Below are 12,635 nucleotides of genomic sequence, written 5' to 3'. Positions count from 1 at the left end.
TTCATACATCGGGGCATTTGGCAATTTTCAGTCACCAGAGGCCCCAAAAAGTCGAAGACGAAGGATAACACCCAAGGTAACTCTTAATAGGTAGCCAGTCTAAACATTGCACAACCAAGCCAAGAGAAGTAGCTAAAACAGTAGTCACTTCATTAAACTGCAAATATTAAATTGGTAAAACAAACTGTAAACCATTCTATCAACAATAATATAACACCACCAATCCAAACAATATTTCCCATCATATAATTACTAAATCAAATTTTACATTAGATTGTCAAGACAAACAATCATAACAATTTGTTATATAAAGTTTGAGGTCCTTCAAAAGTAAAACACAGCAGGGGGAATGTCGAAAATCAGAAGGGGAAAAACTAACTAGGCTAAAATCTCTTACACTCCAGGGGAAGGTGCTTCATTACCCACTCTCTTCCAAAGCTTGATCCATTCCACCATAGAATCAGCAGCACGAGCAAAAACAGGATGCACCTGTCCCAGCTGTTCTTTCACAATTGCAGCCATCTCAACTACACAATCTTCTACTGTAATTGCTGTTCGTGGCAATCTCACCGACTGAAAGAAAGGAACCGCTTCTTCCATCAACTTCACTCCTTCCCAATCTTTTTTCAAGCTATCAATTGCATTACCTCCTTCCTTTCTCCAAACATAAGGCAGGCCACTTTTCACACCAAGGCCCAGATGATCGCATATCACCTTGACACACATTCCGCACCATATGTCTTCAATTGTTTCCCACCTTACCTTTCCTTCACCAGCCAACCTCAAGCCTGGGAACAAAGCAGGGCCCAACAAGTTTCTATCAAAAGCAATGTTGATTCCACTCACAGGTATCAAGGCCTTTGTAGGAACTGTCAGAACCGCATCAACATACCGAGAATTCTTCTGACCTTGCTTCAGAGCTTGTGTGGGAGCATCATAGTCTGCTAAATTAAGCCAGAGCCCACATGACAGAGCACACGTCACCCCACTCCGCAGGCTAAATGGGTATCCACGAACAAAATCTGCCCCTTTGCGGAAAGGATCATAAAGTGTGTTGAAGAAGAAAGGAGTTGCCGGAGTACTTAAGTTGGTAATATGCTGCACCACAGCATCCACTACAAGGCCCTTACCATCCTTTGCTGGGATGCAGTCATCATCGACTGAGATAACATATTTCTTCCGGGAAACAAGGTAGCCGAAGTACCTGCACGAGTATCCAGAAAAGAGAACAGCAGCAGAAGAGCCTACAACTTTGACAATGTCAGACTTGGTATACACATCAAGATTAAAGCCTTCTGGTAATTCGAGTTCCTCTCTGACATCAGGGTCTTTTACAATTATAAGGTGGAATTGAGAGAATATTGGTCTCCATTCGTTCATGAAAGATGTGAGATCAGAATGAAGTGCACAGATCACAATGTCAACATCATCGTTGTTCACTCTTGTTTGAGACATTTTCCCAGAATTACAATGAGTTGATACAAAATCAAATTGTTGTTAGGCCTCAAGAATAGCTACTTTTTGAGTTCAATCTTTCGCGCTCTCTTCAAAATTAGAATTTCTCAGAGCATCCTGTCAAGAGACATTCTCATTGTCATACAATAGCTGTTCCAAATTTCACAACCAGGATATTTTCAAATATGACTCACTAGTAGGAAGGACAGGAAGGATGACATGCTGGATATTCATTGCCTCGATTAGTGAAAGAACTTCATCTTTTCCGGTTGCTATGAACAGATTCAAAATCTTCTCAGTCAGTTTTCCAGCTCTCAATGTTCTCTGCACATTCATTAAGGTACATCACTGTGCTAAGCATGTTCATAGCACATAGAGGTCAAAATTGAATGAACAAGGAGATTAACGATTCTTTTGGAAAACAATCCGAGTACATTCACAATGCCCCATTAAGGCTCATAAAGCAGCATTGAAGCTCAAATGCGAAAAAGAAAAATACAGTGGAAAGAAGGGGGGAAATTCAACCATTTAGTGGAAGATTTGTGGCGGTATCAATTGTTTGTAGGTCTTCTTAATACATAAAGGAAACATATTTCTTCCCTCAAATCATATACAAACTTCAGACTGACTGAAATTTAGACCACCACCAAAATACAATTTGAAATAAATAAATGCCAAGTTATTCTGGCTTCATGGCTGTAAAAGCAGAACCAAACCTCTACAAAGTACACTATAACGTAAGATGTGTTAAGAATCCATCTCCATGATGGTGACAAAAATTAGTTAAATAAATCTGCATGAGCAACATTGGCGGTCTAGGAAGTATTTTGCCAGCCTTGTAGGACAAAGCAGAATGACATACATACACACACCCTGGAGAGAGAGAGCATATGAAGTGAATGGCATTGCTAGGGTGGGTGAAATACATGTTGAACCCAACAACCAGAAATAGGTACACAAGCTACAGATTTGCCTATTCTACAATGGGAATCCTTGAAAGCAAAGGCATGTGCTAGAATAAGGAAATAATAATAATAATAATAATAATAATAATAATAATAATAATGACTAAATCAGAAAACAGATACTGCCCTGTAGAAAAGCTATAATGCCAATGAACAGTGCTTACAGCATATAGCTTTGGAATTATGAATCACAAAACTTCAAATTTGCAAAAACAATTGCATTTAAATTTTCAATTCGCAAAAGTATACATTGTTTAAAACTAACACACACACACACACACACACAGAAACACATGTAACCAACTAAACAAATATAATTGGACAGAGTTCTGATCTGGCCTTGTGGCCAGGTAGCATATTATGGCTTATGCTACCATCCCATGAGGGAGTGAGTCAAAGCGGATCAAGTCTTCAAAGTCCGTCCAGCAGTGCATAAAAGGTGGTGTATGAGGTTTGCCTATGGACTAAACCAAGGAACCAACCACAACAAAATATATCATTATTTAAATTCTAGATCTTACTATCTTTGTCAAAATCATTAAATCAAAATTTTGCATGAACACAGTAAGATTGTACTAGTTTTGGAAGAATCAGGGTAGGATCAAAGGATCCTACAACCTATGTTTTTTTTAACTCTAAGTAGCTTTAAGCCGTAGACTTGGTTTTGTAGTACACCATCATGTAACTAACAAAGACACAAGCTAAGAAATGAATTTGTTCATTTAATATTGATAAAATTATGAACTCATAAATATATTTGATAAATGGTTATATTAAGGTTCATGATGAAGCTAAAATTAATAACCTTGTGCATTTGATGATAATGATGATGGTGATGATGACTTTGGTTATTGGCCTTGTGATGTTATTGATGATATCAATGATATTGAAGCAGACTCTGACTTGGATGACCCCAATTAATGGGGAAGACAGAGGATCTAGCTTCACAGATTGTTTTTTTTCTCATCTGTTACTAAAACATCTTTGGTATTTTAGCTAGTCATGTTATATAACTATATATTGAGTTCTTTGTGATAAACTAGCAACCTATTTGGTTAATATTTCTAAAACTAAAACAAATAAAAAACTTGATTAAACAAATGCTCTTTTTTGTCCTTGAATCAAATAACAATTGCTAAATATGATTAAAATAATAAAAGTACTAAGTAATGTAAATTAAAAATACTATAATGAAAATAAAAACCATTATAATTATTTTACTTAATTATTTCAAAATTCACATCACAAGAACAATCTTATTTTCTATGACAATTAAAATTTAGTAAACATATATTGCAAACTGCTTTTATTATTATTTTTATTTTTTTTGAAATTTTGTGGGCATTTTCATTTAATTATATTTTAAATTTATATGAATGTTTAACTTAAATTTTAATTGAAAAGTATGGATAAATGAATGAATTAACCCAAAAAGGTTAATTCTGGAAATTTAAAAATTCTGGCAACAAGTTGCCGAAACGGCTTTTATTTTTAGTTTTTTTTTTTTTTGAAATTTTGTGGGCATTTTTATTTAATTATATTTTAAATTTATATGAAAGTTTAATTTAAATTTAAATTGAAAATTATGGATAAATGAATGATTTTATCCAAAAAGGTAAATTCTGGAAATTAAAATATTCTGGAAACACAACTAAAAACTATAAAATCTGATTTTATATTTTTTTGCAAATGGATGAAAACTATCAACGGAAACAAAAAACAGACAATGTAAATAAACACATTTTCATAATCTATTTCTTCATCATACAGAAATGAAACAGAAAACAAAAAATAGAAACAATAGCAAACAAGCTTTAATTTTTTACATTATTCAAAATTTTAGGTTTATATCATTAAAATTTATGAAAAAAATAACATATAAATGCATTTTTATGTTTGTTAAAAGATTGGCAGAATCTTACAATCCTCAATCTGATCCTATTAATGAGACAGCCCCAATCTGCTGAATCTGGATAAGAACAACAAACATGGCCCTACTTCAATTCCACGCCCCAATACAAGATCCTCAATCCCACAAGTTCCATCCATCTCTACCATCCAAAATAGTTTAAAGTCTAAGGATGTTACAACTTCCTTGTTCTCTATCTACTATCTAGTTCCACTATTGCTTTCGGATAAGAAATCCAAGTTCTATTCAAGACAAATTGGCTAATTAGTGAGGTAGCTCAAGCAATGTTCCCATTAGGCCTTTACATCTCTGTTAAATTGCAGCTTAAAGGCCATCACTGAAGTTCCAAAATTCACTAGTCCCTCCTTAGAGGATTATAATCTATATCCCAAAGCGAAATCCAGTATAAAATGCAAGTAAACAAATGCTTTATAATTAACAGAAGGTGTTATTGCCACTCATAGTAGGGTGTACATGAGCTCCTCTCAGCCAGTGGCAATAACTGATTCATAAATAAATATCACTAACAGCAGAGTTCCAAGTTAATAATCATAGTGGCCCTCAAAAAGGAATATGAGTCTGTGTGGTGTGAACTTGTTATAAAAACTCTCATTCCATGAAAGGTTGGGTCACGGTTTCCCATGTCTTCTATATTATAATAAATGGGTGTCTTAACAATTTAGGTGGCAAGGGCCTGATACAACAACATTCAATCTCAAGTTATTTTTTTGTATTAGTGATAAAGATGTTTTCTCTTCTTCTCTTGCATGGGATCAAGTATTTGGGTTTTAATTATCCTTTCCCAATGCTCTATGTTGGAATTATCTTACTTATCCATTTGGAAGATCTTTCAGTTTTCTGCAGTGATAGACTTGGAAGTCAATAATCCCTATGCTGTTGAGTTTTCAGTTACCCCACTAGGTCTAAAGCATAAATGCTTATCTTCTTCTTGGTAATATCTCAAGAATTAAAGCCCCATAGTCTAAGATGCCTTTAATTTGAGGAGAAAATGTCCAAAAGATATGGAGTGTTTGGTCTTCTATAAGCTCCAGGCAGTGGATAACAAAACTCCGATAATGGAATAGCAGAACCTTGTCTTCTGTAAGTAGGCTGCTGATGCAGAAGCAGTCAGGTTCAAAAAGAAGCCCAAGGAGGCCAGATTTACTGCAAAAATGATTGTAGCAATTAGAGATCACTTTACCGTAGCAGTTACTGCTCACAATATTTGTTTCAGGGGATTTTATGTCTTTCGAACCTTTTATTCTGTCCTGTACTTTCATAAATAATTATACGGCTGACATTAAAAGCTTACAAAGAAGATTAAGGGCTGGGGAATTTTTTTTACAACATTTATATAAAACCCCTTTCTCTTGGAAGCTGTAATTTCATTGTAGTAATAACATTTCAAATGTGAGTTCTCTGTTGTTGTCTTAAGGACTAGATATTCATCTAGTCCTATTCATTCTTGATTTATTCTTTAGCTATTTGTCAATTTATTGATGCTACATATTGTAATCAGGTGCTGAACAGCAACTTTTACTTCCCAACACATTGCATCACGTGGCACCAGAGCCACAGATCCAGAATCATGTGTTGGCTGAGCATGCAAGAGGTCGTAATGGAAGTGGAAATCCAATCAAGCAGGCAGAGATGGCATTGCAAGTGATGTCGGCACAGCAGCAATGGGAACAAGCAGAAGCCTGCCTGGAGACCCCAAAGGGTGACCACAAGGCCTTGGATACATTAGAAGGTAGTATTGAGGGATATTTTGATGTGGAGAGGAAAATCTCCAGTTCATTGATAAATTGGAGATGGAAGTTTAAAAGACTTGTTAGTCCATGCACTTGATTTAAATGGTGGCAGAATCAAGATGCAGGTTTTGGATTTATTTGGAAAGATGCATATTGAATATTATTTGGATTGTGAAGCATCTATAGAAAATTATTTTGAATGGAAGCCTATTGCAAAGGTGCTGTCTGGAAAGATTAAGTTGCAGGGAACAGCACTTAAACGGCGAAGAGTTAAAAGAACAGCATGCCAATTAAAACAAGGAAAAAATCAGCTAGTGGAAGCACATGAATGTAAAACTGCAGAAACAACTCTTAGCAACTGATAATGTGAGGGAATTGTACAAGAAATTTCAAAGCTTGAGGCAAAGAGGGCTGTCTGCAGAGTATTACTCTGACAACTTAATCTCTCTGTTTGGGTTGGTTTAAGGGAGAGTAATAAGCAACAAACAGCTCACTATATTGCAGGCTTAAACCAATCCATTAAAGATGAGATAAAAGTGATCCTCTTGTTAAAACTAGATGGCAGACAAGAGGGTGTGGCTTTCTGGAGAGCAATGGAACCACTATATTGACATTCTGAGGGTGCACAGCAACAAAGTTCATCAGTCATTTTGGGTGCACAAAGGGCAGAAACAGACCCTAACATTTTGTTTCATTAACAGAATATGGAATAGGATGGGCTGGAACAATAATTTATAAGAGAGAGAGGAAAAAATGCATCATTCGAGGACAAATGATGCAGAAGTTGGTGTTGTTCCAAACAATATTAAATAGACAAGGAATTGACTGCTCCAATATCTCACCAATTTGCATGATCATTGGGCTTAAGAATAGTTTCAAAAAGGGAAAAAAAAATTTCAGAATAGCACTGCCATTTTCTGTAAACTATTATCTCCCCATATAATAGCTATTCCACACCCACCCTATTCCATTCACACACCAAAACGTAACATAAAGGTGATTACACTGTTACTAATGCACAGGCACCTAATGAACCTTTAGGCAACTGGCCCGATTCTTTCGAGTATCTCAAATGGCCCAATGTACCTAAGGCTAAGCTTACCCTTCTTCCCAAATCTCATTACTCTTTTCATCGGTGTAATTCTCATAAATACATTATCTCCTACACCAAATTCTAGTGCTTGTTGGCAGGTGTCTACGTAGCTTTTCTATCGAGTGGGTATGCTTCAAATAGGCGAGATCTCGGTGTTGGTGAATAAAGCTACGGTGACTGAGACCGGTATCCGAGAGGATGAGGTGGATAAGGAATTGAGGAAGAGGATAGTACCTTCTGGTTCTCAATTAGGATCTCGTCAGGGATCGTGGAAGAAGAGGAACAAGGGCTCAGGTTACCGATATTACATCAGCATGTGACTACATGAGTTTATTCTAGTTAAAAACAGTTGCACAGTATTACATACACAGTACAGTACTATCAAAGATATATAAACATAATATAGCATCATTACAAGCGAGAGTTCCCGAGGTTAGGGTAGGGTACAGGCCCATACACTGTACGATTCCCTCCACATGGGTCTAATATCCAATAGTTTAAACTTTTGGGTCACGTGGTACTCATATATGTATATCTAGTCCACTTGAAGACTTTAGATTTGGTTGTAAAAGTGATATTAGAGTCGAAAGTAATTCTATGTTCTCATTCAAAAGGGAGAAAGAAATTCATAAGTGAGGGAAGAGTTTGTTAGAATTTCACTTTTGAAAATTATCGATGAGGACTCTATAATTCTAACAATATTTGGGGAGTTAACAAGAGTGAGAAGGGGAAAGAAACAATCAGATGTTGACCTCAGCTGCTCAGCACAGCACCAGTGCAAGCCGTTACAAGGCTTGCAGCAGTTTTCTAAGAAGGTGCTTCACTCGTGGAAAGGAGGCACACATCTCAAGTTTGTCTGCACCCTACAACAAAAAATGAACCTAGCTGAAGTTAAGGGTGAAGGTGAGAAGTGATTGGGGCCCGCATAGGATGAATGGTGAATACCATGATAAAATGGAAGATATTGACAATTACCTACGGAAGGAGAGCCTTTAGCAGCCACTTAGCACAAAATGACATCACCCAAAGTTGAAGAGGGGGGTTTGCAGGCGGAAAAATTTTATCAGACACAAGCTTTTAGTCGTAGTAAAGTGTGCAACATAATTCTAAATGGGGTGGCGACAATAACAATCTCAATCCTCACCCTTAAAAGGATGGTCAGTGCCAAAAGGGGAATGAGGCGCAAATCACTTCTTGTTGCCTAGTGAAATTTACTTAGGTTGATAAGATTCATGATTAGGCTTGGTATGATATCGTCCCTATGTCATATTCTACCAAAAAAAAAAGAAAGCAAAAAGAGTGGTTGCATGATGGGGATATTGTCCATTACACTAGAGCCAACAATTGCTCTTTAGGGAAGATGGAAGATATTGGCTTTGGAACAATTGAGCGGGCAACTAATAAGGAAATGCCACTTAGTAAACATAGATGATTTCTCACCTTCCCAACAATTTCATCTTGAAGGCAGAGATTTGGGGTTTATTTATGCACAGTTAGCTGGGCACTACATCAGAAATAGCATAAGGTATTTGGTGACTATCCAGGTGAAGCCCAGCATTTATTAAAACAGTTTTAGGAGCTCATTGCGGATGAAATACCACTGATATGCACCAATAAGGAGCATTCAGCATGCTATTGACCTTATGCATGGAACAGCTTTTCACCAAATCAGCATGCCCACTGAGTGCCCCCACACATAAAGATGAAATGCAAAAACAGGTTGAGGACAGAGGGTGGTGCATTAAAATTAGAGTCCTTGCATTGTTCTAGCCTTGCTCACACTTAAAATGGATGGAACATGGAGGATCTATGGAGTCTATGAGAGTGGTTGGTGATGCCATTTGAACTCTCTATTGCATCTAGTTCTTTAACGAGGGAGATTACTAACAAAGCAAACCTTACTTAGAATCATTCCTAGTTGATTCTTTTGATAATGTACTAATATTTAATTAGACAAAAGAAAAGCATTTTGTTCATTTGCATCAAATAATGAAAGTTCTTCTCAAAGAGAAACTCTATAACTATGTTTGGTACAATGAAGTAGTCTTGGATTTGGAATGATGTGGTTATGATCATAACAGAATAAAAAAATTGTATTGCATTTTGTCCAAATGCACACAATTCCAAATCCAATGCTTTTGTCCTCCCAAATGCAGGGCATGTGAATATGAAAAGGCGCTCTTTCTTCAAGGACAAGGTTGTGTTTCTTGGGTTTATTATTTAGTAGATGGATACACATCAGGTCCTCAGAAAGCTCTAGCAAACAAAGAGTGGCTAGTACCATTGCCCATTGGAGATCTTGTAGCTTCCATGTATTTGACTTCTTTTTATAGGAGAATTATATGAAAATTTAGCTCCTCTATATCCCTGCTATTTGCCTAAAGAGATGCTTTTGAATAAGCTCACCATATTGAACAATTAATGACAGCAGAATCAATCCTAGCCTCACCAGATTTTAGTAAGCTCTTCACAACAGAGCATGATGCATCATATAAAAGGTTGGGGCTTTTCTTAGCCAAGAGAAGAAGCCGGCAGCATATTTTTTAATGAAGAGTTATCTGATGGAAAGCACCATTATTTATTTATTAATTTATTTTTTATAAAAAGAAAAGACGTTATCAGAAGAAATGGGACCATATGCATAGAAGAATACTAAATAATAAGATCTCCTCAAACTCTTACAACCCTTAGACAAATCTCCCCATCCCTCTCCAGGAAAATAAAAAGACAAAGTTGGACACAATTCTCTAGAAATCCTAACACCAAAACTGTTCTTGGACAAAATTACCCTATTTGCCATCCTAAGTCCAAATTAGTCACACTGACCTCAACCACTGCAAGTCTAATAACCTTCTCTTCAATTACAATCCTGCGCTGTGCCTCAATCAAAAAAGAAAACCCAATTCCAACATCACTTAAAGCCTTATTTTGACGCATTCCAAGGTGTGTAATTAATATCAAGCCTTAAAAAAGGTGCTAAAATGGACAAGATACCAACACCAAATAAACCTCGGAAAGAAATAGTCAAAAGATCTTTTATCATCTTCGAATAAACCTGTGCAAATGAATTAAAATTCCATGCATTTGTGAGGGCATTATTTAGCATATAAGGAGCTTGTGATATACCCATCACAGTATAAGTCTCTGGAGAAGATTAATTCACACCATGCCAATTGAGATGCCTATCTTAAGGGGTTTATTTTCTCAGTTAAATGAAAGATGGCGAATCAAACAAGGTGGCAGATGCCTAGAGCAGGAGATCCTTACTAGTGAGTCATGAGTACACAGGCAATTGAATAATAGCGTGTGGGATGCCACGCTACTACTCACCTATGACATCACAATTAATTGCATTACGAAATTCCATGATATCACAAAGTTATCAGCCTTTTGACATTCAATAAGCAACTGCACAAATCCAACCCTCGCATTATAGGTTTCCCAACTAATAATGAATCATAGGTTTGAAAAACCTTTCCAAAATACATTGATCTCCACCATTTTATTCATAGAAAGTATAATTCTTAAATAATAAAATACATGGGCATGCATATGTATCACATATAATACACATACGCCATAGGAAAAAAATCAAGATGCAAGACAAACCATGTTATCTTTAAAATGCATAATATCAATTTGTGTATCATAATAAACTGATGACTGATGTTTAGCAAAGAATGAACTTTTTAGTACTATAACCAGGTAGATGGAATCAATATTGTAAATTGTACTAAAAATGGGAAAGGGCTTGTTTGGTATAGTTGATGTTTTCTACTTTTTGTTTCTGTTTCTGCACAGTGAAGAAACATGTTATAAAGATGTGTTTGTTTGCATTGCTAGTTTTCTTTTTTTGTTGTAAATTGTTTGCAAAAAAATTAAAAACTAGATTTTATAGTTCTCAACTATTTTGGCATGTTGCCAAAAAATTTTAATAACCAGAAATAGTTGTTTTTATTTATTTATTAAATAATTCATTTTATACACACTTTCTAATTAAAATTAATAAAATGATCAAATGAATTTAAATAAAATAAAAATAAAAATATCCATAAATATAAAAAAAATAAAATAAAAGCAAATTAGCGAAACATGTACAATAAGATTGTTATTGTAAAGTGAATTTTGAAAAAAAAAATATAACAATTACGTAAAATAATTATAATAATTTGTACTATAATATTTAATTTGTATTATTTTGCACTTTATTATTTAAATCATATTTTTTTAAAATATCATTTGATTTAAAGATGAAAATGAGCTTTTTTAATTAAAATTTTCATTTATTATAGTTTTATAAATGTATTAATCAAATAAGTTGCTAGTTGGTTCACTTTTCATTCCCATTTTTTACAGTGATACCAAACAGTCCCATATAGTTTATAAAAACACAGTCAATATTCATTATGGATCCTATACTAAATAACACAAATCTAGCATGATTCCAACAATATTGTGTATTTCTAAAAGCAGCTACTGCTTTGTGAACCAGCAGTTCTAGCATGAGTTACATGAAATATATGGATCCAAAAAAATACGAAAATAAAAACCTAACAATTGCAGCGCAATTTTGGACATCATGCTGACAAATATTGTCTTTAATTTAACCACTTTGATCGTGAAACTAATAGTTAAACAACCCTACAAAGATCATTCCAACCATTCAAGGTGAGTTTATTTCAACATTCAACTGAAGCTAAAGCCATCGTTCACATTATATTCATTTGTTCTTTATGCTGCTCAAGTGCACATAACAAAATGCCCAAATAGCAAATGCTAAGAACACTTGAAAAATCCTCATCTGATCTGCCCAAAAGCATTCGCACAAAAGATGGATACAACAATCTAGACAAAAATTAAACAAAATCCACAAACCTCAAATAATTAAAATCAAATCAAAATCGAGATTTCAAAATTCCACAAAATGATCGAAAAGACTTTTCCATAAAATAAATCAGAAACGATCTAAACAACAGATCATTTGAAATCTTAGTATGCCCTTTTTAGAGATGAACTCGAACTCAAATATGTCAGTTTCAGATAACAGCAATCTGGCACGACAAAAGAGAGAAGAAATTCAAAACCCATATCCATTTAGAGAGAGAGAGAGAGAGAGAGAGAACCAGGAAGAGCTCGAGAAGGATGTGTTCGGGTAGGGAGGAGAGATCGGAGATGTTGGAGATGTTAAGAAGGGCAGAGTCAATGGCCAGCGAAAGTAGGGAAGGCGGAGTTCTCATTCATTCTCCACTGAAACGCTCTCTCTCTACCGCTCCTCTTCTCCCGCAATTACTCTCTCTCTCTACAAATATGCTTTCTCTCTCTAAAATTTATGGCGGAAAAGAAAAAGTCTTGTGTTTGGGCCGCGACGCCAGCCTACGAACCTCCAATTTCTCTGTCGACCTGTCGCCACCAATTACAGGACCGACACGTGTAAATTTACGCCCAAACATTCATGGAAGAGC

General features: G+C 35.5%; 1 protein-coding gene across 2 annotated transcripts; it reads right to left on the bottom strand.

The window, feature by feature from the left end:
- Positions 1-223: 223 nt before the first annotated feature.
- On the bottom strand, positions 224-12,602 carry LOC131154576 (uncharacterized). Of its 2 annotated transcripts, XM_058107431.1 has the most exons (3): positions 12,297-12,583; positions 1,650-1,779; positions 224-1,572 (listed from the first exon to the last, which is right to left on the bottom strand). In XM_058107431.1, exons 1-3 carry the CDS (start codon positions 12,408-12,410, stop codon positions 1,553-1,555), a joined length of 264 nt encoding a protein of 87 aa, XP_057963414.1. In that variant the 5' UTR covers positions 12,411-12,583; the 3' UTR covers positions 224-1,552. The 2 variants fall into 2 exon arrangements, with proteins under 2 accessions (XP_057963414.1, XP_057963413.1); XM_058107430.1 differs by having other exon boundaries at positions 224-1,779; positions 12,297-12,602.
- Positions 12,603-12,635: the final 33 nt, after the last annotated feature.

This window comes from Malania oleifera, chromosome 4 (genome assembly GCF_029873635.1).
Source record: "Malania oleifera isolate guangnan ecotype guangnan chromosome 4, ASM2987363v1, whole genome shotgun sequence".
Classification (NCBI taxonomy): Eukaryota; Viridiplantae; Streptophyta; class Magnoliopsida; order Santalales; family Ximeniaceae; genus Malania; species Malania oleifera.
The sequence above is the reverse complement of the archived record's forward strand: the minus strand, read 5'-3'. Positions and strand labels throughout refer to the sequence as shown.

Excerpts from the sequence above, each read along its gene's own strand:
- LOC131154576 (XM_058107430.1), bottom strand. The coding sequence starts at position 12,410 with ATGAGAACTCCGCCTTCCCTACTTTCGCTGGCCATTGACTCTGCCCTT. Across the intron at positions 1,780-12,296 it reads TCCTTCTCGAGCTCTTCCTG|AGAACATTGAGAGCTGGAAA; the intron begins GTTCTCTCTCTC and ends ATGAATGTGCAG.